This window comes from Ceratotherium simum, chromosome 7 (genome assembly GCF_057802395.1).
Source record: "Ceratotherium simum simum isolate JZ-2026a chromosome 7, ASM5780239v1, whole genome shotgun sequence".
Lineage (NCBI taxonomy): Eukaryota > Metazoa > Chordata > Mammalia > Perissodactyla > Rhinocerotidae > Ceratotherium > Ceratotherium simum.
Genome location: NC_141906.1, coordinates 17,897,540 through 17,922,838, shown reverse-complemented (window position 1 = coordinate 17,922,838; position 25,299 = coordinate 17,897,540). Strand labels below are relative to the sequence as shown.

Below are 25,299 nucleotides of genomic sequence, written 5' to 3'. Positions count from 1 at the left end.
GATTCGTGGAGACGGGAGCAGTATCTGAAGTGAGGGAGGTCAATGCGTGCCAGCCTCTCAGATTCAGAGAACCAGGGGAGCGCCTAGCCGGAAGGCAGAGCACGAACATGTGGATCAAGCGCCCCACGCCCAGAGGCAGTGGAGCCCGGGGATCACTCATCTGCTGAATCTCCTGAGGCTGACGCAGGCCACATGCAATAAACTGCGACCCTGCTCCCCACAGGTCACGCCCAGGTTTGGAAGAGCTTTGACCGTGTGGCAGATGGGTTTGTGTCAGTCAGGCACGCCCTGTGAAAACCAAGTACAGGTTTCCTCCGCTGTCCGAAAGTTCGCTTTACACCACTTCGCTTTTACAAAAGACCTACGTTAGGACCTGTTTTCACTAACCAAAAGAAATCCAGAGGATTTTTGCTTTTAAAAGTGAAAATAGCGTTCAGCATTTGTTTCGCAGCGAGCCGTGATAGAGGCAGGCAGCGCGCACCCAGGCGGCAAGTGGCGCCGCCAAGCTCCTTCCCCGGGAACTACACTTAGCATCTCCGCCTCGAGCCCCCATAGCTTTGACTGTGTGAGCATCTGTGCTTTATCTGGATTTATTTTGTAGGTTATTTTCTGGATCTGGGAATGCTCGAAAAACTTTCACATATAAATTAATGGTAATGGCTGCTTCGCTTTATGCCATTGCGGCTTACGAAAGGTTTCATAGGAACGCTCTACATTCGGATAGCGGGAGAAACCTGTACCTACAGATCTGGGCAAGTGCTGAAGGCGAGGGGTGCATTCTGGCCAAAGAAGCAAAAGCTATGGTTTCGGGACCACGCCGTGTTTAGCTGGTCTGTACAGAAGTTTGCTAGTTGAGGGTCCTCAAACTAAGGAAGTGTAAGTAAGGGATAGTAGTCATGCTAAGATAAAAACACTGAGTGAAGGAGCCCTACGCTAGTGTTTGGCGATCTCTTTTGTAATGGAATGGAAAGGACTTTAAAATTTTGAGAAAATGGGGGTAGACCGAGGCCACAGCTAGAAGATAGTCAAGCAGCTACTGGATGCCAGGCTGCACTGAACGGTATTGTGGCACATTTCTAGGAGGGAGAGGAGAGCCACAGACTTACAACGTGGTCTAAGCTAAACGAGGGCCCAGCGTCAGAGCCTTGCAGCGTTGTTACTAAATCTGGAAGTGACCTGTGAATGTATGGAATACAATAAAATCTTTTATTCTGGCTCACTTGCTAGTATTTCCTTTTCAATTGGCTACTGTGGTTCTCCCTCTGAATTTTGTCCCTTTGTTCAGCGTGAAGACCCTAAGCAACTCTTTTGCACTTGTGACTTGCAAATTGTAGTCTAGAGTATATGGAATAGAAGATAATCTGAATTAGCAAGTTTTCTGTTTGCTAAATAAAACTATTCCATCTAAATAATTCTGTGTAATTTTTGAAGAACAATATTTTGGTCACTAGGAGTCAAAAGCATTATAAGGCCATAAATCCTTAAATGCAAAATTGTATGTATGTACAGTTTTCTAGGGGGCTAGTAATGTTTTTTATCAGGTTTGCAAAGGGAGTTCATGGCCGGAATAAAGCTTGTAGCCACCTAGGCTTCGTGTACATGTAATCAAGATGCTCCTTGTGTGTTGTCCAAGGGGAGGGGTGGGGGGGTTCTATGATCATCTGGTTAGATAGAGAGTGAATTTTCCAAACTTGGCTTTCAGAAACAAGAATACTTGACAAAATCAAGAGTGCATTAAAGCTTGTGTGACTGTTTAGAAAAGAATGCAGCAATCACTAGGGGCCAAGCTAGGAGGGCTAAAAGCATTGGAGAGGAATGCTCCACCCCTTCCCCGTCACCAGGTAATGGTACAGGTGAGCAGGTCTTCCTATTGGGCAGAGCCTGAGAATTCCCCAGGCCAGGAGTTATTAGTGGACCCTATGACCTTGCCTGAAAGGTGGGGACCACGCTCCCCCTCTGCTTTCTTGGCTCCCAACCTGCCCCTTCCCCCAGTACAGTGGGCACACTTAGTTTTCAGCCTCTTAGAATGCTTAAGTAACCTGTTTAATGAAGGAGTATCAACTTGTTGAGATACAAATACACAGTGGTTCTATTTTTCCAGTAAGTGTCCCAACCGTGTTCTGTTGAATGCAGTTCCCCACTGGAAGTGGACTCTTATCAAACTCTAAGTGCAATCCTATAACTTTTAAGACACTTTGCGTTATTAAAACAATTGGATCTTGTTAAAGTTTCAGACATTTGATTCAAAGGTCCCCCCACCCAGTGCCCACTAGCTGTGCTGCTCTCGGCTTGGGAGGGTGAGGGGAGGTGTGCTCAGTGCTCTCACTACCCCCCCTTCCTGCACTAGCTCTGTGGACAGTGGCAGAGGTGAGGAGGAGGGGAAGACATCCCACATATGCACAGCCTCCTGAGGGTCATGATGAGCTTACTGTCCCCTTTCGTCTGGTCACTGTTAACCCTTGTAGACTGGAAGGCAGATGCCCTGCAGGTCCCACCAGCCAAGGACTCAACTCCAAGCAGATGTGTCAATAGCTCCCATACAAATTTTATGAGCGTTTCTCTGAAAGATCCCCACATACAGGTTTTAGCCGAAGGAATAAGTCTAATTTCCCTCCCCTCGTGGGAGGTCGGGGAGGGGCATAACCTGTTTTCCAAACACTGCAATCTCCCAAAAAAGGGACTTTTCCCCTCCTCTCTAGTCTGCTGCTGAAACGGCACCTCTCAGCAAGGCCAGCACCAAGGTGCCCAGCTCCACAGCTGCTAGCCTCTGAACTTAGAAACCCAGTCGAGCTATCAAAAGTCATCTCCAAGTATCTAGTCGCGTGTCTTGACTCTCTGGAGGGGATAGCAGACTAGGAATACTGAGGGCCCCTTTTCTCGTCCCCCCCTTTCCCCACACCACAGCAGGCCGCTGCTTCTCTCGTCAACTCTCACCCTTCCGCCTGCATCCCCGACTGTATGTCGAAGTGCCAGAGAACCGGGCTAGTGAGGCTGGAAAAGCCAGACTCCTGAGGGGGAAGAGAGGGAGGAGGAACTGAACAGCAAGAGGGGAAGCTGGGAACAGTCAGCAGCGACCTTTCTTGCCCGGTCACACGCCTCTTCCAGTTCAGTCCGAGGCCGTGCGGCGGACAGGCCGGCCCCTCCTCTGTGCGGAAGGTCGGGGGACAGACTCAGAGCCGCAGCACACGCCCCAGCAGTTCACTTTCCAATCTTGCTTCTCCAGAGCTCTACACTGGGGTGGGGTGGGAAAGCCGGTGGGCTGGGATTGATAAAGCTGTACCTTGTTCCCCTTTTGGCTACTGTTGGTCATGCAAGTGTCTCCTGTATCAGGAATGCCATGGGCTTCAAATAACAGAAAGACTAACAGCAACTTTATCTATGATAATATTGGTGGTCTACTTAAAAAGGAGTCCAGACATGATTGACAGCAGGACAGCTTTCCTCCTCAAGGTCATCAAGGACTCAGAGTCTTATCCTTCCGTGGTAGGTGGAATAATGGCCCCTGAAAGATGTCTGCATCCTAAACCCCGGACCCTGTGAATATTTACGGTAAATGGCAAAAAGGGACTGCACCCGTGAGTAAGGCCAAGGACTTTGATATGGGAAGATTATTCTGGATTATCTAGGTGAGCCCAATCTAATCCCATGAGTCCTTAAAAGTGGAAAACCTTTCCCAGCGGCAGAGAACCAGAGAGAGAACACACAGACGGCCAAAGCTGTTACTGCCCGCGTTGAAGATGAGGGGGCCAGGAGCCAAGGAATGAGCGCGCCCTCTAGAGGCTAAAAAGGGCAGGGAAATGGCTTGGTTCCCCAGAGCCTCCAGAGAACAATGCAGCCCTGCTGATGTGCGCCTTGATCTTGATCACGTGGCCACGAGATGGCTGCCACAGGGCCAAACGGCACATCTTAAGCTTCTGTGCCCTAAGGCAGGCAACCAGGAAAGGGGGCGGAGGGCAGGGCCTTCGTCCTGTACGCCTCTTTCGTTTTGTGACTTGGAGAAAATCCTTTCCAGAAACTCTCCGGCAACCTTCCCCTTACGTTTCCTGGGCCAGAACTGGGCCACGTGGCCATCCCTAGATGCAAGGGGGGCTGGCTTTCCCAGGCTCTGGTGGTGGGAGAAGGGCAAGGAAAGAGGGCTGGGACTAGCGGTTGGGGAGCTGAAACGCGAGCGTCTACCATGGCTTCCACGGCAGGAACTCTGCATCCCGGAGAAAGGGCAGGAAGATTCAAGTACCAGACTCCATGTAACCCTTACCACAGTTCATTAGAATACACACCGGCTACTCTACATGTGGATTTCAGCCAAGGATTTTGCACAGCCTCTCTTGTTCCTACATTTTTGTGGCTATGGTAAGAAAGTGGAGCAAGATGATATACCTGCATGTAAACTCCAGGAGGGGGGGGACCTAGTTTTATCTCTGAATCACTGTCTCTCTGGCACCTAATATAGGGCCTGGCATACAGTAGGTGCTCAATAGATTTTCTGAATGAAATAATTTTCAGCATCTTCTCCAAACGCTCAGATTTACCTTGCCTTCCAGCCACTGTGAATTACTTGCAGTTTCCCCTACATACCATCCCTCCTTCTTGCCTCCCTCACTCTGCTCGTGGCCCAGAATGCCCTTTCCTGTTCCTTCTGGCTGGATATACTCCTAGCATCTTCAGGAGCCAGCTCTCCCAAGCCAAGTGCCCCTTTGAGGCTCCCATAACACTCTGTTCCTATGTCGGGTTGACTGCTTCTGTTTTGTCTGTGCTGGGTTTGGCACATCTCCTTCATCAGGCTGTGATGCTTTCAGGGTAGGGACCCTATCTGGATGACCTTGGCACCCCCAGACCACATCACAGCCTCTGGTTCTGAGCAGGCTCTCAGTATCTGCCGAGTAATAAGGATGCAGAGTGGTCCTGATGACTTTTGACATCATTGACTAGAGAACAGCTCTCTATATGGTCTTAAAATTCTGTGTCTCCTGGGCATACTGTACTAGATACTGTTTTTGTTTGACTCGCAACTCTATCACTTAACATTTTTGAGCATCCATTTCTTCCTCTGTTAAATGAAGCAAATACTCATGGAGTCAAGGAAGATTACATGAGTTAATATAGGTAGCCTGCCTGATCTGGGCCCTGCCACCCAGCTGACCTTAATACAAAGTAGCTTTATTCTTACAGTCCCTGAAGCTCTTACTGTGCCATGGCCCAGAAATGCACTAATTAGAGAGGGCGCCCAAGAAAAGGGCAGATACACGCATTTACTCTTTCAGGAGACAGTGATGCGTTGACACTCTTAAGGCTAATTCTGTCCAAAAAGGGTTAACCCTTCTAAGTATTTTGATGCTAAAACAGGTGTGCTTCAGTCGTCTGGAAAATTTACTTATATGAAAGAGACTTTTTTTTTTTTTGACAATGCAGGTCATTTCTATTTTATTTTCTCTGGCTGAAAGTGTTTTACATTTATTCAAAGTCAAAAGGAAAAAATAAGTCCAAGAACTACAAAAGAGTAGTTTAAGTAAGTGATTTATGCTTGATTTCTAAATGCAACATATGTGTTTATACATAATTTAAAACCCAAAGAAAGCATGCTTATACAATCGTGTGCAACTTTAAAATTTAATAACTCTGGATGAATACATGATGGAAACGGTCCATGGCACCTGAAAATCTCATTTGTGGGACAGCATGCAGTCAGGGCTCTGTTTAGATGTTACAGCCGTATTTCATGGAGGCTTGCTTGTTTGATTTCCTCCGTGTGGATGATAATAGGTCTTCAGCTGCTGGTAAGCAATTTTGCAAATTTCATTTACAATCCTGGCCTGACAATTACCTAAGTACCGTTTCTGGCAAGTTAACTTATATATTATGTTCCATCATGCACCTTTAAAGTTAGTAATGTAACTAACTGCCATAGGGGACAGTGTCAGTACCATTGTCTCCACTAGAATGGTGGCCACCCCCACACTGGGGAGAACGCTGCTATTTCTAACAGAAGAAGTTTAATCTTATAGGGATGTGTGAACTAGCTTGACCGTAATTCCAAATGTGCCTCAAACAAAGAAAAATCTCATCCTTCCTCCTTTTAGGGGGTACTTTTGGTGGCACTGAGGCTGGTGGGGAGCTTTGGGCTTGGTGTCACACCTGGGTGATAATCCTGCTCTGGTCTTCATTAGCTGTGTGACTTGGGCAAGCAACTTGACATCTCTGAGCCTCCGAGATCCTGACAGATGGGGAGAGCAATGCGCCCTTCACCGGGCTGTGGTGAGAGCATGACTTGGTCATGGACATAAAACTGCTGCCCCAGCGCAGAGGTAGGAGCGGAGTAACACTGCTGAGGGGACAAATGCACGGAACACAGAGTGAGCAGAACGTGTCACCTGCAGCAGCTGAAGGCACAGCTTGCCTAGGCGGTGGGAAGGACTGCATGAAAAATTCACTTGTTGCATTTTCGCCAGGCTTATGTTTGCAAAGCAGAGCACTCTTCTCCACAAGTATAAGAATCAGCATTTCCCCAAAACCCATCACGGGGAAATTCTGCATCCTTTTCCATCCCCTCTCCTCCAGCAATTCTCGAGGTGCTGTAGACCAAAATGCAGTGTGCCATCCGCCAACCAGCAGAGGCAAAGTGGCCAATAATCTGGACCAGTGTAGCAGCTCTGTTCTGCCTTTAGCCTCCCCATCCCATCTCTCCCAGGCAGCAGAACTGCGGTGCGTGCTGTGCAGTCTGAGGGAGCTGGACGAGTGTGCAGGATCTCATTCTGTTTCTAGCCAGAGGGACAGTGCATTGGGAAGAGGCCATGGAAGAAAGCCTGGTGAGCCCACACCCAAAGGACACGGCTGGGGAAATAAATTAGCTACTTCTATTGCACATCTACCCGCAGAACAGGCCTGGGTCTAAATCTCTTCTCCCTCCAGCAGCTCAGAGGCGGCCCTGGGCTCCCCGAGAGCCATTTCCACCGACAGGCTCCTCTCCAGGTTCTCCAGCTCCCGACGCACCTCCTCAATGAAGCCGCCGTCTTCATATGCACCGGGGGCCTCCCTGGGCGCCAGGCTCTCCCCGTCTCCGTCACGGCTCCCGACGAAGGTTGGCTGGCACACGTACACCAGGCTGTGGCTGGGGAGAGACGGGGGCTGTGGCTCAGCCGAGGGCATGTCCCCGTCATGGGGGCAAAGCCGGGCTCTCAACGTCGGGGAGCCTGGACGTGAGGCCCAGGCCTGGAACAGAGGCAGTGCCCTTTGTCTGCGGGTCTCAGGGTCTCACTTTCACCACGCCTCCTCTGACATCTCTTCAAAGGAGTCTCAACTTCCTGTCAACACCTTACCTTAAAGAAGGCTGCTGAGGGAGGGTCCCTTAGGGAGAAAGGACTCCAGGGGCAGCTCCCCCACCTCTAGCTGCAGGTCTGTCTTCCTGTGACTGCCTCGCCCGGGCTCAGCATCCCAGAGGAGTCGGGGTCTGAGAGTTTGTAGCACTGTGGTGCCCCTCTCAGCCCCCTGCCCATCTGGGGGCAGGAAGGAGCAGCCCCTGACTGCTGCGCCTGTGGGAGCCCTGGGCCTCGTGGGGCAGGGAGGGGGAGTTCTGTCTGCCCAGCCATCCTGGATGCTCCTGGGAGAGAAGGTTGAGTAGCAGCTGCCGAGAGGTCCAGTAAGATGTGCACTGAGAAACAGGCCACGGCACAGGCCTGATGCTTCACACTCTCTCGGCAGCCCCTGCCCCATCGGCAGGGCCCTCCACCTTGGCGGCCCCCTCTCCTGGTTTTCCTCCTCCTCTGACAGCTCCTTCTCAGCCTGTCCTTCACTGTGATGGGCCTGGGCTCCCTCCTCAGCCCTCAGCTCTCCTCCCTCCACACCCTCTCCCCGGGTCATCCACTCACAAGGCTTCAGCCACCACCCAGAGGAGCCCCAACTCTGTACCCCCTGGCCACACCTTCCCCTGAGCCCTGGTCCTATAGACCTGACTGCTGTCGGACCCCTCCCTCCATCTGGAAGACCCAAGGACACCTCAAATTAAACCTACCCTAACCTGAATCCACATCTCCCCTGCTCCTGCTCCTGCCTCCCCACTGGGTGGCATCTCATCCGCTCTCGCCCCTGACAGGGAGGGCAGGTGAGGCCTCACCTGTGGGGCTGGCACAGGAGGCCACTGGCACATGGGCATCGGTCCAAAGCTCCCTCGGGCTCCAGCTCCCAGGTGATGAGGTCCAGGAGCCGGCTGGCAGGGTCGTGGCAGAGCTCACCCTCCACAGGCAGGGGTGTGCACACAGGGAACAACAGACCTAGAACCAGAAGAGAGTCACCTCTGTGCACCCAGCACCAAGCAGGCAGGCACCAGGAGAGGGAGCAGAGAAATGGGGTACAGCCTCCCACCTTCCACCCTGAACCCCAAAGTGGACATTAGGATTGAAGAGGTGGAATGAGAGGAAACCAGAAGGCCAGCGTGGGCTCAGGAGGCAACAAGCTGGGAGGGCTGGAGCAGTTAGGGAGGACTGCCTGGAAGAGGTGGGCTTGTGCTGGGTTTTAAGGCCCAAAGTCTGGAGAAATGAAGAGTGGAAGAAAGGCGTTCAAGGTTGGGGCACAGAACCAACCAAGGCCTGGGGTTGGGCTCGGTGGGAAAGGTTGGGGCAGTGAGAGCCCCAAAGGGGCTGAGGAGCGACGGAGAGAAAAGGCCAGGTGAGCCGAGGCCTTGGAAGGCGGACGGAGGAGTCCAACTGAAGTGACAGAGCAGGAGCGACTGCAGAGGTATCCAGAGGAGCGAGGCCCAGAAAGCCATCCTTGAGTACACTTGCTGGGGCAGCAGGTACCAGGTGGACCAGGGGCTGGGGGAGGAGGACCAGGGAGGGGGCTAAGGGAGAAGTTTTCAGAAACCCTTGTGGGAGAGAAGAGTGCCTGAGCGACCTCCCCTGGGAGGGGCAGTGAGAATGGAGGGTGGGAGTAGAAGGGGGCGATTCACATGGAGCAGGAGGGGGGCCAGGGAATGAGGTAGGGTGGGCTGGGGGAGGGGCTGCTCGAACCCCACCCATCTGGGGTGTTCCTCCTGTCCTGGCACATGCATGCTGAAGGAATTTAACTTTTCTAGGCATCAATAGGGAAAAAAAGAGATGTTCTTCCCCCCGAGGTGGGGCTGGGACACACTGGGTGAGCATTTGGGAGCCTGCCTGGGAAGTAGGATTCTGAAAAGGTGTTGTTGGCACGGATGGGGCCCCAGGAAGCCCAGTCTGGGGGACCTTGGGGCAGGGCTTGCCCTGCACCCCGAGGGGAACCCACCTACCTCTCTGGAAGGCACAGCACAGCCCAGGCTGGCAGTCCCTCTGGTTGTCACAGATGGTTCCGTTGCCGCCTTTGGTGGTCGATTTGGTGCAGTGACCCCAGATGCACAGCTGGCCTCCACAGCACTCACTGTCCCGGGTGCAGGGCTGCAGAGAGGTGGGGAACACAACAGCCCGCTGGCTCGCCATCCCCCACCAGGAAAGCCTGAAGATACCCAGGTGGGCGAACCCACATCCTTCCATTGTACAGAGGAGGGAACTGAGGTCCTAGATGGGTGGGGCTTGTAGAGGAAGTCAAGAGGGCAGAGGTGGGAGCTGGGCTGGTGAGAGGTGAGGGGTCAGAACACTGGAAAAATGGCCCCTGGGGGGAGTCATGTGTCTGAGTCTTCCTACGCAGCTTGAGACTTTGCAAAGGACGGTAGCGTGCCTTTGTGGTTCCCCCCCCCCGGACTTGTGCCTTGCCTCCTTTTTATTAGGTCCTGAAGCTCAGGAAGGAAGGTGGCTTATGGCCCACAGGTGCAGGCAGCAGCGTGATTCTGATAAGCCGATTAAATGAAGGCCCAAGCCTGGGAAGGTCACGTGGATGGGGCGGGCACGTGGGCGCCGCGGGCCTGGAGTCACACACGGGGAATGGCGACTGGACAGCAAAGTGGGTTCCCACAGCTGTGCTTAGTGATAGCACCGAGCGGGCAGCCAGGTGGGTGAACTGCGGCTGCCTAACCACGGACGGGGCCGGGCGGGGCAGGAAGAAGCCCTCCACTTTCCAAACTTGTCATCGCACTGCATTATTGTCTTAAAAATGAAAAAGGACAAGAAAAGTCTGAGAGCCATATGGCTTTGTAGAAAACATCTGCTGGGTGGAGGGAGTGTCCCCGCTCCCCTGGCTTCCTGCCTTTCTGTGGAACCTCCATCAGGGAGGAGCTCTGGCTTCTTCCAGGCCTCCCTCTCCAATTGGGCAGACTGGGAGAAAGATCTGGGCTGCAGGCCGGGAAGGCGTTGCTGGCTGTGTCTGCTGGGATGGGTCTTCCCCCAGGGGAGGGACAGGTGTGTGGCCTCCCCCTCTGTCATCCATGAAGCAGGCAATGGGGCCAGAGGTCACGGGGGGGGTGGTGGCAGCAGGTCTGCAGATGGCTTCCTGGGTGACTTCCTGGTCACTCCAGGACTCAGCCCCACTGGGCATCATGGAGAGGCTCTTCCAAGCACGGACAGAATGGGGCCCCATAGGAGGCTTCTGGGAAGCCCAGGTGAGAACTGTGGGGCTGCTGGCCTTCTCCCTGGGTCCCCTTTTCTGGGCCCCCATGGCCCTGGTGCTGCAGCCCCAGAGGCCTCTGGGCACACTCACTATCTGCTGGTCCCGGCACGGCTGACAGGTGTACTCAAAGCTGGCAAACTGGCAGTACCTGCTGGGCCCGCAGTCCTCATCGATGATGCACTCCTGGGGGGGGAGGGGGCAGCTGCATCAGTGAAGGCAGGACTGCAAGCCCAGAGTGCCCAGGAGGGGCGAAGCCCCATTTTACCCCCAGTCTCGACCCACAGGCTCTGGGCTCACAGGAACAGTCTCCAGACTGCCTCACTCGAGAGCCCTGCCCGCTGATGCTCTTCAGCACCCACTCCCTCCAGGCTCTTGGGTGGGGGGAGCTCACCCACACAGCATGCCTGGGCTTCTGCCCTCAGGACGCCACACGAAATTCACACAATCGCCGTCTGTATGCAGCCCTCCCTCTCACACCCAGGGCGGGAGCACAGAGACTCGGGGCCATTCTTCAATCCAGAGCAGATGGATGTCATAAAAAGAGCTAATGAGTTCCAGGCCCCGGGCGGCTGCAGAGGAGGGGCTGGGGCCCAGGCCCGGCAGGGCCCTGCTGCTGAAGGAGAGGGGCTGCAGAGGCTACAGAGCTGGTCGCCGCAGGGAGCCCTCCTCGGGTCTGGGGTCCCGGGCTGCCAGGCAACGCAGCTGCCAGCTTCCAAACGGGAGGCAGGCGTGGCTGGCATTGGGCCCTCCAGCCCAGGTGCCTTCTCGTGGCTGCCAGCCCTGCTCGGCTGGAGACATGGGGGACAGAAGGAGGGAAGGCATCTGTGAGGCCCGGGGCCCAGAAGACGGAGGTCACGGGAGAGGCCACTGTGGCCCTGCCCGGGTCACCGGTCACTGCAGGAGTGGGGCTGCGTCAGGCTCGGGCCCAGGAACTGGCAGCTGCAGAGGGAAAGAAGGGTGGGAGAAGCGGGGGGCCATGACAGGAACCCCCACCAAGGACCCTTTCCTGGTGCCAGTGCCCCACGGGTGGGCTTGACGCCCCTGATCTACCTCAGGCCTCCTCCCAGTAGGCGATGGCAGGGATTACTTTACTCATGCTGCCGATGGGGAAACAGGCTCAGAGAGGCCAGGGCTCCCCAAGATGGTACAGCTAGTTGGGGAAGGGGGACTCTGTCCACCACCACCCCTCGGGTTAAGGGGCTCAGGGCTCCAGATGCGGCCATCAGACAGTCGGATGAGAAAGACTCTCCCGAGGCAGGTATTCTGGGGCCCCAGCAAGCTTTCCGGAAGATTCTAGGAGGAGGGAGGGACCTGCCTCCCCCTCTGACCAGGGTATGCTCCATCCTGAAAGTGGGCATGAAGCTGGACCCGGAAAGGCCTGGATGGGCAGGCCTCAGTGGCCAGGGCTGCTCCCCACTCCTGCTCTGTGAACTGAGGCAGCAGTGCAAATGGGTATGGACAAGGAGACTGTCAACGGGGCCTTCTAGGGACCCTGGGGGCCAAAGCATGTCACTAGGCCTGGGGGTCAGCAGGGAGGCCCTGGCCAGGCAGCCTGGGGAACAAAACTCTGTCACTGGGAAGTGGCTAGTGTCCCTGGTCCAGGTCTGGGTGACCCCTGGCCGACACTGCAGGCCTGAGAGGATGGGCATTTGTTCAGGGCAGCGGCAGCGTCAGCCTCTGCACAGCACTGCTGCAACCCCAGATGGGCACTGACGCCCAGCCTGGCACGCCTCAGAGCACGGGTCCTGCTCCGCTCACCAAGCAAGGCTCGCCAGGCCAGGAAGACCAGCAGTCCCACTGGACACCATCCTCCCACAGTCCCCTCTGCAGGATGACGGGGAAGAGGCCACCTTGGAGACGGTGGTACAAGTCACCACCATGCGCCAGGGCCTGTGTTCACCAGGGGCTCCAGAAGAGACAAGGGCTGACACCCAGAAAAATTGGAAAGGAATTTAAATCTTTACTGTAACTTCTTTAAAAATATCAAAGGAGAGCACATTGCCTGACACCCTGAAAAATGACCTAAAATCGCTCTTCCCTGTGTCTCCCCGGAGTCCCACTCGTCTCAGCCCAGCAGCCCCTCCCGCAGCTCTGCCCACTGCCCCCATCACCCAGGCAAAGTGGGGCAGCTCAGCACGCGAGGCCCTCCCTCTCAAAAGGAGGGGTCAGTGCCTGTCCTGTTCCCATCTCAGCAGCCCTAAAAGGTCAGCGTGCCACCATCACTGTTGTTACGGGTGACAAATCAGGCTCAGAGGGGTGGAAGCACTGCCCAAGTTAAGGGCTGAGCCGGGGGCCAGGCCCTCGGTCTGTTTGACCCCAGAGCCCCTAATGGCCTGAGAAGTCCACGGGGCTGTAAGCAAACCATAAGACGCGCCTTGTCTCGGCTGCCACGCCATCCCAGGCACACTCGACTCAGCCAGTTCAGCCGGAAGGAAGCATCCTGGCATTTCCTCCAAAGCAGAAAAGCAAGAGACGGGAGCGGGAGGGAGGGCCCACAGGCATTGAGTGGCTTCTCGGAACCCGGCCGTATACAACCCGGCCGTGTTCTGAGGCTCTGGGATGCACACGTGAATATGAGAAGGTCCTGGCGCTTGAGAACTTATAATTCCATCAAAAACAACCAAAAAAAGGCACCCAATAGAAAAGGAGACGAAGGACAGGAACAGACAGCTTATAATAACAGAAATTGTTTTGCCTCTTCATACAGAAAAAGATGTTTGACCTCAGTAACAATCAAGAAAACGCAACTTAAAAGAGCAGGATAGCATGTTTACACTTAGAATGGAAACAATTCAAAAAGCTGATAACATCTGTGGTAGGCAGAATACTGGCCCCTCAAATGTCCACATCCTACTCCCTGCAATCTGTGGACATGTCATGTTACATGGCAGGGGGGAATTAAGGCCGCAGGTGGGATTAAGGTTGCTAATCAGCTGACCTGAGGGTAAGCGAGAATTCTGGATTATCCAGGTGTGGCCAGTGTAATTGTAAGGGGCTTTAAAAATGGAACAGGAGGGGCCCGCCCCATGGAGTAGTGGTTAAGCTCGGCACGTTCAGCTTCGCTGGCCCAGGTTTGCAGGTTCGGATCCTGGGCACAGACCTACACCACTCGTCAGCCATGCTGTGGCGGCAACCCACATACAAAAAACAGAGGAAGATTGGCACAGATGTTAGCTCAGGGCTAATCTTCCTCAAACGAAAAAAAAAAGAGGAGTATTGGCAACAGAGGTTAGCTCAGGGCTAATCTTCCTCAGCAAAAAAAAAAAAAAAAAAAACAAGAGGCAGAAGAAGAGTCAGTGTCAGAGTGATACCATATGAGACAGAGTCCATTGGTCATCCAGGCCTCACTGGTTTTGAAGATGGAAGGGGACTAGAGGCCAAGGAAAGAACCTCTGCTAGAGCCTCCAGGAGGAGCACAGCCGTGCCCACACTTTGATTTCAGCCCAGTGAGACTTGTGTCTCATGTCGGACTTCTGACCGTAAGATGATAAATTTGTGTTGTTTTAAAATGACTAAATTTATGGTAAGTTGCTATAGCAGCAATAGAAAACTAATATAATATCCAATGTTGGTAGGGATTTGAGGAAATGGGCATTGGCAGATGTTTTGGGGGTAAAGTTGAACTAGATGTTTTTTGTGGGCAATTCCTCAGCATCTATCAAAAATTTAAATGCAAATATCCTTTGACCCAGTAATTTCCCTTCCAGGTGACTATCCTCAGAAACCCTTGTCCATATGTGCAAATATCTGCATACAGAGACGTTTAAGGCTACATTGTTATATTAGTTGTTATCCAGAAATAATGGAGGGCTGGCCCCGTGGCTTAGCGGTTAAGTGCATGCACTCCGCTACTGGCGGCCCGGGTTCGGATCCCGGGCGCGCACCGACGCACCGCTTGTCCGGCCATGCTGAGGCCGCGTCCCACATACAGCAACTAGAAGGATGTGCAACGATGACATACAACTATCTACTGGGACTTTGGGGGGTAAAAAAAAAAAAGGAGGAGGATTGGCAATAGATGTTAGCTCAGAGCTGGTCTTCCTCAGCAAAAAGAGGAGGATTAGCATGGATGTTAGCTCAGGGCTGATCTTCCTCACACACAAAAAAAATAATAATAAATTTCTAAAAAAAAAAAAAAGAAATAATGGAAATGCCCAACAAGAGGAAACTGATTAAATTATTGTATAGTCATTTCAAGGGGAAATGCCACCAGGCAGACACTAAACAGAATGAGGTAGTTCTTTGCATCGTAATGTTTATAATACATCAGTAAGTAAAACGAGCAAGTGGAGGAACCAGAGAATCCCTTTTGTAAAGCAGAACAACATGCACAGTGCCTGGCACACGGGGCACACAATAGATACGTATTGAATGGATGAAACCACTTGTATGTCACTGTGGCAAACAGGCTAACAAAATGCTGATCATTAGCAATGACTTGGGAAGCAAGGCAGAAAAACACATCCCATTAATTTGGCTTCTCATTTTCAAGAATCCTGTAGACTTGGAATTTTCACTATATGCTTCCTTTCCCAGATCTTTAATTAAAAATATATGAGCTAAGACCCTTCCAGCACCAATCCCTGGGAGGCCCTGCTGTTTACAGTTCTCCATCCAGAAAAGTACACATTCATCTTTAGGAATATCCTCCTTGCCCTAAACTGGCTCCTATGCATGACGAAGCCTTCCCTGCAAAGCCGCATGAAGCAATTAATTTTTTTTCTAGGTATGGAAAAATTTTTTGGCATGGAATCTCGCCAAAGACCTTTGAAAAATCTAAATACACTAAAGCTACTGGTTTCCTTTGCTGATATGTTTTTGCTACCTACAAGAGCTCTGATGGGTGAGTTCAGCATGACTTCCCCTCGAGAAAGCTTGGTGCTTCTATTCTGATCGTCTGCCAGCTTGTTTGTTCTGGATGGACACTCCCAGCAGCCTCTAGAAATGCTCTTTAAGAATTGTGATCATACTGGAGACCTTGGAACTTCAAAGTATGAAGAAACACTAGAGGCCCAAAGAGCACAAACTTTGAATGCTGCTTTTGCCACTTAATAGCTGTGTGACCTACTTCACAGTGCCATGGTGCTGAGTTAGTGCCCCGTGAATGGTCGCCATGGCAACAGGAGCTGTGCATCTGCTCCTCTGCCCAACCAAGGCCTGATTCCCCAAGGAGCACCCCTGCGGGGGACCAGCTTGTCAGCAGAAGGGCAGGTCCAGACAACGGGCTGATGTCTCCACAGCTCTCCATCTCCACCCTGTCAACACTGGGGATTTCACATCTCGTCCTGACCTACCTCTATGCAGAGAGTGTCACATAGGTGGGCAATGGCCTGCAGGCCCAAGGAGGCAAGTCCCCAAGGCAGAGTGGCTTCTCATTGCATGAAGACTAGGCTCTCCATATGGTAAGGCTGTTAATTTGGGGTATCTCCTGAGAACCCCTTAGTAATAGGGGGCAGGGTCCCCTCTTTCCTGATATTAGACACCTGGAGACAGGTCAGGTCCTCCCACTTAGAACAGAGTGGGTGGGAGGGGAGGACATGGTTGGTGACCCCCACACAGAGCCAGGCCCGGGGCTGAGATCCAGGATTCTATTCTCTTCAAGAATTCCAGCTTCTCTTACCTGTAGCAGGGGTTAGGCTCACATTTGGGTGGATGTGTTAAAGGGGCCTTAGCACCCAGCTGAGCACAGGATGTCTGAGGAGGTGAACCCTGTAGTAGGAGTCCCGTGAGGGGAGGGAGATGCTCGGCTGCTTCCGTCTAAAGGGCCGTGGAGGTTCTGGGTTCGGGGCACTTCCTACAGGTTAGGACTGGGGGAGGACTCCATGCCACATGGCGGGGAAATTAAAGCCGCGTGCCAGGGCGAACGCAGAGGGCGCCCGGCGCCGCAGAGCAGGCGGGATGAGATGCCTGCTGAGCACCGCCCTTCCGAGCCTGCAACAGCAGTCCGCGGTGTCCTGACCCGTGCCCCGGCACGGCACAGCACAAACTCTCTTTAATTCCCTCAACCCGGGCCTCATTATCCCCACTCACAGATGTGCACAGAGATGTAAGGTGAGGGATCTGCCAGGGGCCCCCAGCTTAGAGGTGGGGCCGGGAGTCCAGACAGGCGGTCTGACCCTCAGGACAGGCTCTTTCCATCTCCTCCTGGGAAAAGCATCATTTTTCTCTCCCTTCAGCACTAACCAGTCTCCTGCTCCTCAGTCACAGAGGGCCCCGGCACCACACGTCCCGGAGACAGAGGCAGGAACGCAGGGCCAAGGCCACGGGCCCTGGGCGTTTGGGCCTCGATGTCACTTGTGACCCAGCTTCAGCAGCTCCTCTCCAGTCCAGCCACTCCCTGACTGTCCCTGCTCCTCCCTCCTATCCTGGTGGCAAAGTCAGACCAACAGCCTGGAGCTGGCCATCAGGACTGCGGCGCTCAGAGGGTCTGGCCTCTGTTGTGCGGAGAAGGGAGCTATATTTAGCAGCTCTGGCCTGAGGCCCCGTGGCGCTCTGTTCTGATGCCAGCGGGGAGCCGGAACACGCCACAGGTTTGGCAGGATACTGGGTCTGGAAACGGCCCTGGGGCTTGGACGCTATCATGAAATAGTGGAAAAAGGCAAAGGAGCCAGTTCTGTGTCTTTGATTTTCTAGTTCAGAGTTTATCAGAGGAGAGCAGCTCCAAGCAGGCGGAAGCCCAAAGGAGGGGAGAAAGCAGCCCAGGAACGCTGCGAGGCTTTCCTCGGCTTCTCTCTGGCCCTTCTGCTGCCGCACTTTGCTTCTCACACTGGCCAGGGGCACTTTGCCCACACTTCTCGGCAATCCAGATGTTCTCATATTGTGAGGCCCAAAGGAGGAGGCCACCTGAGTGGACCGCTCCATGGCTGGGGCCGTCTGCAGTCTCCTTTCAAGCCCAAGGCTCTGGAAAGAACATCTTCAGGGGAAGAAGTGAGGGCACGTGGAATGGAGGCCTGGGGAACCTCCCCCAACTGACACTCGCTCCCCCTCAGAGCTTTGCACGCTCCAGCAGATGGGGGTGTGTCTGCACCTGCTCGGTGCCACCCTGTGAGGTCAGCCAGTGACTACATATCCCTCAACACGTGCTTGGTGCATAGTTGCAATTCACTAAAAGAATAAAGAATGAAGAGATGAACCATTGAGCAATCTCCATTTTGCAGATAAGGAAACAGGCTCAGAGCCCAAGGTCGTCGATGGAGTTTGAAAGGTAGGATGTAACCGAAGTCCGTAAGACCATCAAGCTGAGTTTGCTCTTTCCACTGCACACTGTGGCCTCCAAATGCCCAGTTAAGGGTTGAATTGCAACCTTATTCAGCAATAGGATCATTGCAGATGTAATTTCCTAAGATGAGGTCATTAGGCCCTAATCCAATATACCTGGTGTCCTTATAAAAAAGGGGAATTTGGACACAGAGACAGACACGTGGAGGGAAGACACAGAGAGAAGACGGCCGTCTACAAGCCAAGGAGGGAGGCCTGGCACAGATCCTTCCCTCGCAGCCCTCAGAGGAACCAACTCTGCCAAAACCTGGATTTCAGACTTCTGGCCTCCAGAACTGAGACCATACATTGCTCACCGTTGAGTCACCCAGTTTGTGGGACTTTGTCCTGGCAGCCCTGGGAATCTAATACCTGCCCCCCGCCCCGGCCCCAACAAGCCTGTAGCCCAAATCTCCTCTGTTTTGGATGTTGTACACACATTCAGCCTCTGTTCCTGAGCTCCAGCTTCTCCCTGGGGGGACGTGACGGAGGGGAGGCCGGGGGAGGACACTGGAGTCTTCTGAGGGATGCTGAACCCAGGGATCAGAACAGGGCTTCCTGGTGGAGTCCCCCATCAGCCAGAAAGTTCTAGGCTCTGGCACCCCAGGCCCACACTCTGGTTACTCAAGGTTTGGGTGGATGGTTATTTCCTGGCCCTAGGCATGGGGTGGTGTGCCGGGCCCTGCATGCTCCCAGGATGAGTGGATGATAAACCACGTCCCTCCCAGATGCAGGCTGTTCTCTGACCCCTAGGCCTGCTGAGCAGAGATGGTCCCACAGAGAAGAGCGGACTGTGGGCGCCATGCATCCTGATTTGCCCAGGACTGGGGGCTTCTGGGATTCAGGCCCTGCAGTGCCAACACCGGGAAAGTCCTGGGCACACCGGGGGAGCGGGTCACCGTGTGGAGCACATACTCCCACACCCCCTCTCCAGCCCTATCACTGACCTGCCACACTGCTGGTCACTGCTTTGTTTCCTCCACCCCTCAAGGCCACGTGCTGCCACCAAGGGTACTTGGAGTGGAGGGAGGGTGAGAGACAGGCTTTGGGGCCCATGCGGGGTTTGAATATGGTTTCACTTGCAAGCTGGGTGATCTTGGGCAAATTACTGAGCCCCTCTGTGCCTCAGTTTCCTTATCTGTAAAATGGGGAACCTCATGAGGTTTTTGGACAGATTAAAAGAGATAAAATGTGCATGTGCTTGGAACAGGGCCAGGCCCCCAGGACTTAACCCCTGGGGCGCACCTCTCCTGCACAGTTTAACTCACAGCAGGAGCTCAAAAGGCCACCACGGGAAGGCTTGAGCAACCTTCTGAGCTTAAGTTTGGGCTAGTGGGTCTCCTTCTTCTAATGAATAACTTTTCTACTAAGAAGGCCCAGAATGTCAGGGCTCTTGAGCCGTCACCCCAAGACATTCACCCCGGAGCCCTCTGTTACGGGGGAAAGACAGGAGGGAGGAGGACAGAACTACAGGGGCCCCAGGGATGGCCCTCTGACCAAGGAGGACATGTAGGCGAGCAAGAGAATCCCTGTTTTACAGAGGGGGAAGCGAGGCAGCGAGAGGAAGGCACTCACCAAGGTCGTCGGTAAGGAGTGGCAGGGCAGGCCCTCTGGACAGACTCTGGGGAGCAGGCAGTAGGTCTGGGGGCCCAGGTGGGGGGTAGGAGGGGGCAGCGTGAGGCAGGAGGCCTCTGGGAGAGCCGGGGGGTGGGGGCTGCCGGGGCTGCCAGCTCTGCCTCCGAGGGAGGGCAGGGTGCCCGAGGGCTAGGAGAGATGCTGAGAGGGAGCTGAGGGACGCCTCCCCTCATTCTCCGGGATTTCCAAGTCAGATTTTCCCGTTCCTCAGAGTTCTTTTATGACCTTAAACCCAGGCCAATCACAGGAGCCTATAAAATGCATATTTGTCTCTAACACAGCAGGGTGCCCCCAGCCTCCCCTGGACGCTGCACTGGAAACTTTCAGCCAGCTCAGGATGGGTGGGGACCCCAAGCCTCACCAAGGGTTCTGGCCTGACCCCCGATGCAGAGATTGCCCTATGGAAAAACCCAAGCAGGAGCCAGGAGCCCATGCCAGCTATCATTATCCTGAAGGCCCACGGTCTGCAAAAGCCTGGTCTCCCGGGGCTGCTCGCGCCAGTTCTTTCTTCCCCAAGTCACAGAGCCAGTGGAAGAGGAGAACGCAGCCCCCAGCTGGGCTCGGCACAGCAGGCATGCAGAACGCCCACTCCTGACCCTTTAGTGCCCGGATCCTTCCGGAAATAGGCCTGGAGTTCTCTCTCTCCTCCTGCCCTTCCCCCCAACATATGCCGCCCCCAGACCCAGGCCCTCTGAGAGGCTCCTCGCTCCACCAGCCTCCTGGGGAGACCTTCACACCCACATCTTCAGGGATGGAGTGGGGGTGTTCCAGATAAAAGCTTGTTTCCTCCCGGGATCCAGTCCTGCTGCCAGGCCACAGCCAGCCAGCCCCACACTCATAGAACTTCCCGACACATTCTTTCAGTCTGAGCGATGCTTCCTCAGCAGAACTTACATCATATTTAATTCCAGAGAAAACTTCTTCATGTACCCGAGTCCTCTAACCAAACGAGTGCTGTCGCCCCGCCAGGGTTGGAAGCCTCCCACCATAGCCCGCCCTCTCTGGGAGCTGTGGGTCTGCCCAGCCCTCACTCCTCATTCCAAAGGCAGACAGTGGGCTGGAAGCACTGGGCCTTGCCTGATCTGACCTTCGCCAAACACTCCTAGGACACAGTGCTCCAAATGCAGAAGACACCTGTCATTCGAGTCATCAGGAGCCTGACAGGAGCTTCGGGTCCAAGAGCACGGACAGTGCTATGGCACCTGATTCTGCAGCACCTCCAGGCCTCCCAGTTCAAGGAAAGGGCCCAATCCTGATCCCCCAACACTTGTTCAGGGTTGCACGAGACCCTTTAGTTTTGGGGCCTCACAATAGGATTGCCAGATTTAGCAAATAAAAATACAGGATGCCCAGTGAAATCTGAATTTCCGATAAACAAATAATATCTTATATAGTATGCCCCAAATATTGCATGAGACAGACTGATAGTAAAAATTATTTTAGTATTATGAGGGCGTCTTGTGTTTTATCTGCCAACTCCATCAACAGGGGAAGATTCAACAGGTGTCTTTCTTGGAAGAGAGAGTAGGGCTGGCCTTGGGCAGAAGGACAAGGAGGAGGGACCGGTGACCACAGGAGAGGGGTGGCCTCCAAGACATCCAGGCGGATAAGACCACGAGGACATCAGGGTGCCTGCTCTTGACCTTGGGCCCTCGGCTAGGAGCAGAGGACCACCTGGGGTCTGGCCTGTCCATCGGGGGCTCTGTGCACAGGTGCAGCTCCTGTACTTGGAGGAAAGGCCTCTGGATTCCATAGGACACTAGTGATTATAATAAAACAGTCATAACAGCCAACACGTATATCATGCTAAGCATTGATTTGTGAAATCTTTACAATTGAGAGAGGTACTATTATTCCTTTCCATTTTACAGATGAGGAAACTGAGGCACAGAAAGCTTAAGTAACCTGCCCAAAGTCACACAGTGAGCAGTGGGGCTGAGATGTGAACACAGACCTGCTGGATTCTATGTCAGGGCAGGCAGCAAATGGGGGCAGGATCCAGAAGCCTGCCCAGGCTGACTATCCCGCTGGGCCCTGTCCTTTCCAGCCAGCCCTGCCCTCTGCCCATGAGCATCTCCCCGTGGGGTACAACGAGCAGCAACAGAAGTGGGGGGCAGAATCCCGGGTCCTGGAGAAAGGTACAAATTATGCGAGTGAGCCCCCAACTTCCCCAGCTGCTCAGTCTTCTCCCATCTACTGGGGGGCACGGCCCACCTCTCCCAGTGCTTTCCATCCACAGGGGGGCCCCCACTTGCCACCCCCCAACATCATGGAAGTGGAGGCTGGGCCAGGCTGGGCCTCATCACGAGCAGCCCCTGTCAGTGTGGCTATTTCTGTTCAGGACCCACGGGCCTGGTGGTTGCTGCGACCTCTGTGGTGCCTATAGTCCTTGGAGGCAGCACAGGGGGGCCTGGGCCCTGGTGGGTCTGAAGTCCCACAGGGGACTCTGGGAGAAATGCTGCTAGTATTGGGCAGAGAGCCAAATTCTTGCCAGGTTCCCAGGAACTGAATCCGGACTGGATCCCAGGAGAAGATGCTGAGTGCCAGAGACAAAGCGGGCCTCGCTCTGTCCCACTTCACGCTCCCGAGAGGTCCCCACTCCCGCCCAGCCCCTGCGAGGGCCTGGAAACTGGGATGGAGGGGCCCACTCGCAGACTCGCTCAAGAGTGGGGCTGCCTCCCAGGCAGGGGAGGGCTTGGCTGCCCTCACAGCCCTACCCACCTCCCCCTGCTGAGGTCACACCTCATTCTCTGCACAATTGCGGCAGCAAAGAGGCTGGTCTCTAGCCGCCACCTCTCTCCCTTTCCCCCAGGCTCCTCGCTGCAGCCCAAATTGTCTTCCTGAAACACCAACCTGATGACACGCGTCTCTAATCAGAATTGTTCTGAAAGCTGCTCCAGCGGAGGGTTGCTCGAGAGGCTGAGGTTGCACTAACTCAATCGACCTAATGGGAGGGGACAGGCTGCCCTCCAGGCCTGGGAACGGCCAGACTGCATCTGTGACACTGCATAATAAAATAATGTGACAAGGGGGAGTGAGTAAAAAAACAAGTGTGTCCCCCAGTGACCCGGGAGGGGGGACCTGGGGTTCCGTCACTGGGGAGCTTTCTGCTCTGGCTGTGGGGGGCAGAGCCTGGAACCCATGAACTGCCCTCAAGAGTACTGACCTCCCGTGGCTTGAATTCTCACCCAGCAACCTTCAGACAACCAGCCTGCCTCCCTAGGACCTTGACACCAGATAGGGGGTGTCCTGGATGGGGTCCCGACATTTCTGCCACTACAAAGAGATGCTCCTCACTCCCGCAAATTAATAACCTTGCTTTTTGGTTTATGCATCATGGGTCTGAATTTAGTTAGCAAGAGGGCCGAGAATGCCCACTCTCTGGATCTCCAGGGCTCAAAGGTCCTGGATTCTAGCAAATTCACCAAGGTTGAGTCTCCACGAGACCTTCCCCCTGAGGACACTCTACCGTACAACTCACCACCTTTCCACCTTCCCTGCCAACCACGACCTGGAGTCCAGACTCTGCATGGCATGCAGAGCCCTTCATGGTCAGTTCCCAACCTGGTTTCCAGTCGGGCTTCTTGATCCTCCCAAGACCCAGTCTTGGTCCCTGCTTCTAGAATGCTCACACTGATTCATCTTTAAGGAGCAGCGCAAACATCTCCTCCTCAATGAAGCCCTCCCTGACTCTCCCAGCTGGGCAGCTAGCACCTGTCTCCTTGGTGCCCCCCCCCACCCCGCCCTCAGCAGCCACCGCAGTGAAAGGTGGGTGAAAAGAGGAATATGTTTGGGCTCAAAGAACCAAAAGGTGTTTATAAGACTTGCCGAGACTCACACTGCGAAAGCCAAGATTCAGGTCAGGGGGCTTTTCTTTCTGAGGGGTGATTCCGTCCAGTGTGGGCACGGGCCACTCGCCTTTTTCTTTTCTTTTTGCTGAGGAAGATTCGCCCTGAGCTAACATCTGTTGCCAATCTTCCTCTATCTTGTATGTGAGCCGCCCTCACAGCATGGCCACTGACAGACGAGTGGTGTTGGTCCGTGCCCGGGAACCGAACCCAGGCCACCAAAGCAGAGCGCGCCAAACTTAACCTCCAGGCCACCGGGGCTGGCCCCACCGGCCTTTTTTAAAACAGGGGATCTTAACCTTTTTTGTGCCATGGACTCCTATGGCAGCTAAATGAACCTACGAATCCCTGCTCAGAATCACGCACTTAGATGAATAAAAGAAAACACAGAAGATTACAACAAAAAATGATTGCCCTGAAATACAGTTGATATACCATGTTTTATGGGCTTCTTTACAAACACGCTGAGTACTAAGGTCTACTAGCAGGTCTGACAACGACCTTAATTTGTAGGTAATGATGAGCCTAAATGCAATTTCAAGACATCTGCAACAACAGTAAGAGAACACGGAAATAGCTGTGATTGCTGTTGGGAGCAAAGGTATGGATAATAATACTGAGGTTTATTGCCTACATTCAAGATTGAAGGAAGTGCCGCTCTAACTTAAAAGTTAGTGAAAACAAAGGGGCATTTCTTTTCCCATGAGTTCTATCAAGGCTAAGAGTGATTCTAATGCGTATCCAAGGTTAAGAACCACCGCTTCAGTGCCTCCAATCTATTGCCCTCTTTTTAAAATGCATCTCAAAGAATTCCTTCAACTTCCATTAAAAAAAAAAAATAGGAAAAGAAGAAAATTTAAAGCAACAGAAAACAAACTCAAAGTTGTTTCCCCCTGAGCAGAAAAAGTCACTCCCCAGCCCACTGCCCGGCATCCGGCAGGGACCAGCCTGGCATTTGCCCTGGGCCCTGAATGAGCCTCCAAACCCCTCAGTCTTGGCCTCTTCCTGCCCTTAGTAATTATTCTTTCTTTCTTCCCAACACTCCCCACCAAGTTCTACCACAGCGAGGACTAAACCAGCAGCTTGTGGAATTGTTAAACCTCTCAAGTTGAACCATTTATGTTAATAAGCCTGGAAAAACCCTTAATATGTTTTGGGCGTGGAAAAACATATGCTTCGGCCTCATTTTGCTCAGAAGTGGCCACGTCTTACTTTCCTTCCCTTTGGTGGGATGGTAGGACATGGGAAGGCTCAGCTGTGTGCAGTGGTGTAGGGAAGGTGGTCCAGGAACACCCAGGTTTCCTGCCCCAGACACCCTGGAGCCACTATCATCACAATGGCCCCAGTGCTGCCCACTGGGGCGCCATCCCCACCACAGGGTCTGCTCCAGCTCTCCAAGCCAAGACCCAGGCCATGGGCTGTAGGAAGGACCCACTCCCCCATGGTGAGCTCCCAAGTCTGCTTCCTTCCTCAGTTCACTTTGCTGGGCAAGCCTGGGTAAGTCAGTTAACATCACTGGGCCACAGTTTCCTCATCTGTAAAGTGGGAATGACAAAACCAAATCAGTTACATTGCCAGGAAGATTAAGGGTGATAAGTGTGTCCACATATTATGGCATGAGCCACACATTTAATTACTATTACAATTACTTTCCATCTGACCCTTTGTAAGGCAGTGTTATACAGCAGAAGGAGTCTAGGCTTTAGAGTCAGACAGACTTATGTTCAAATCCCAACTCTGCCAGTTAACTGTGCAACCTTGGCAAGTCACTCTGTGCTTCCGTTTCTTTAAAACGGGGCTAGTACCCTGTTTTAGGTGGGTTTGGTAAGAACCCAAAGGAAAAGGAAAAGAGCTTAAGGAAAAGAGCTTCTATGAAATGGTCATGCAGTACCTGGCACACAGTCGGTGCTCAATGAACATTAATTCTCTTTCCTTTCTCTCACCCTCCAAATCCTAGCAAAGCTGTGGAGGGAGGGGAGCAGCTCTGCCAAGGCAGGCACCAAGGATGACCACTGGCCTTCAATCTGTCCATTCTGCTATGGGGTGCGTGTTC

The 25,299-nt window shown here is 53.6% G+C and overlaps 1 protein-coding gene across 1 annotated transcript in view; it reads right to left on the bottom strand.

The window, feature by feature from the left end:
• Positions 1-5,498: 5,498 nt before the first annotated feature.
• DKK3 (dickkopf Wnt signaling pathway inhibitor 3) overlaps positions 5,499-25,299 on the bottom strand; it is a 42,657-nt gene continuing 22,856 nt past the window's right edge. Inside the window, exons 5-8 of the mRNA XM_004418440.3 lie at positions 10,597-10,689; positions 9,257-9,401; positions 8,108-8,264; positions 5,499-7,105 (exon numbers count right to left, since the gene is read on the bottom strand). Of these exons, the coding sequence (XP_004418497.1) occupies positions 6,886-7,105; positions 8,108-8,264; positions 9,257-9,401; positions 10,597-10,689 (615 nt within the window). The 3' untranslated portion in view covers positions 5,499-6,885. The remainder of the gene's footprint in view (positions 7,106-8,107; positions 8,265-9,256; positions 9,402-10,596; positions 10,690-25,299) is intronic.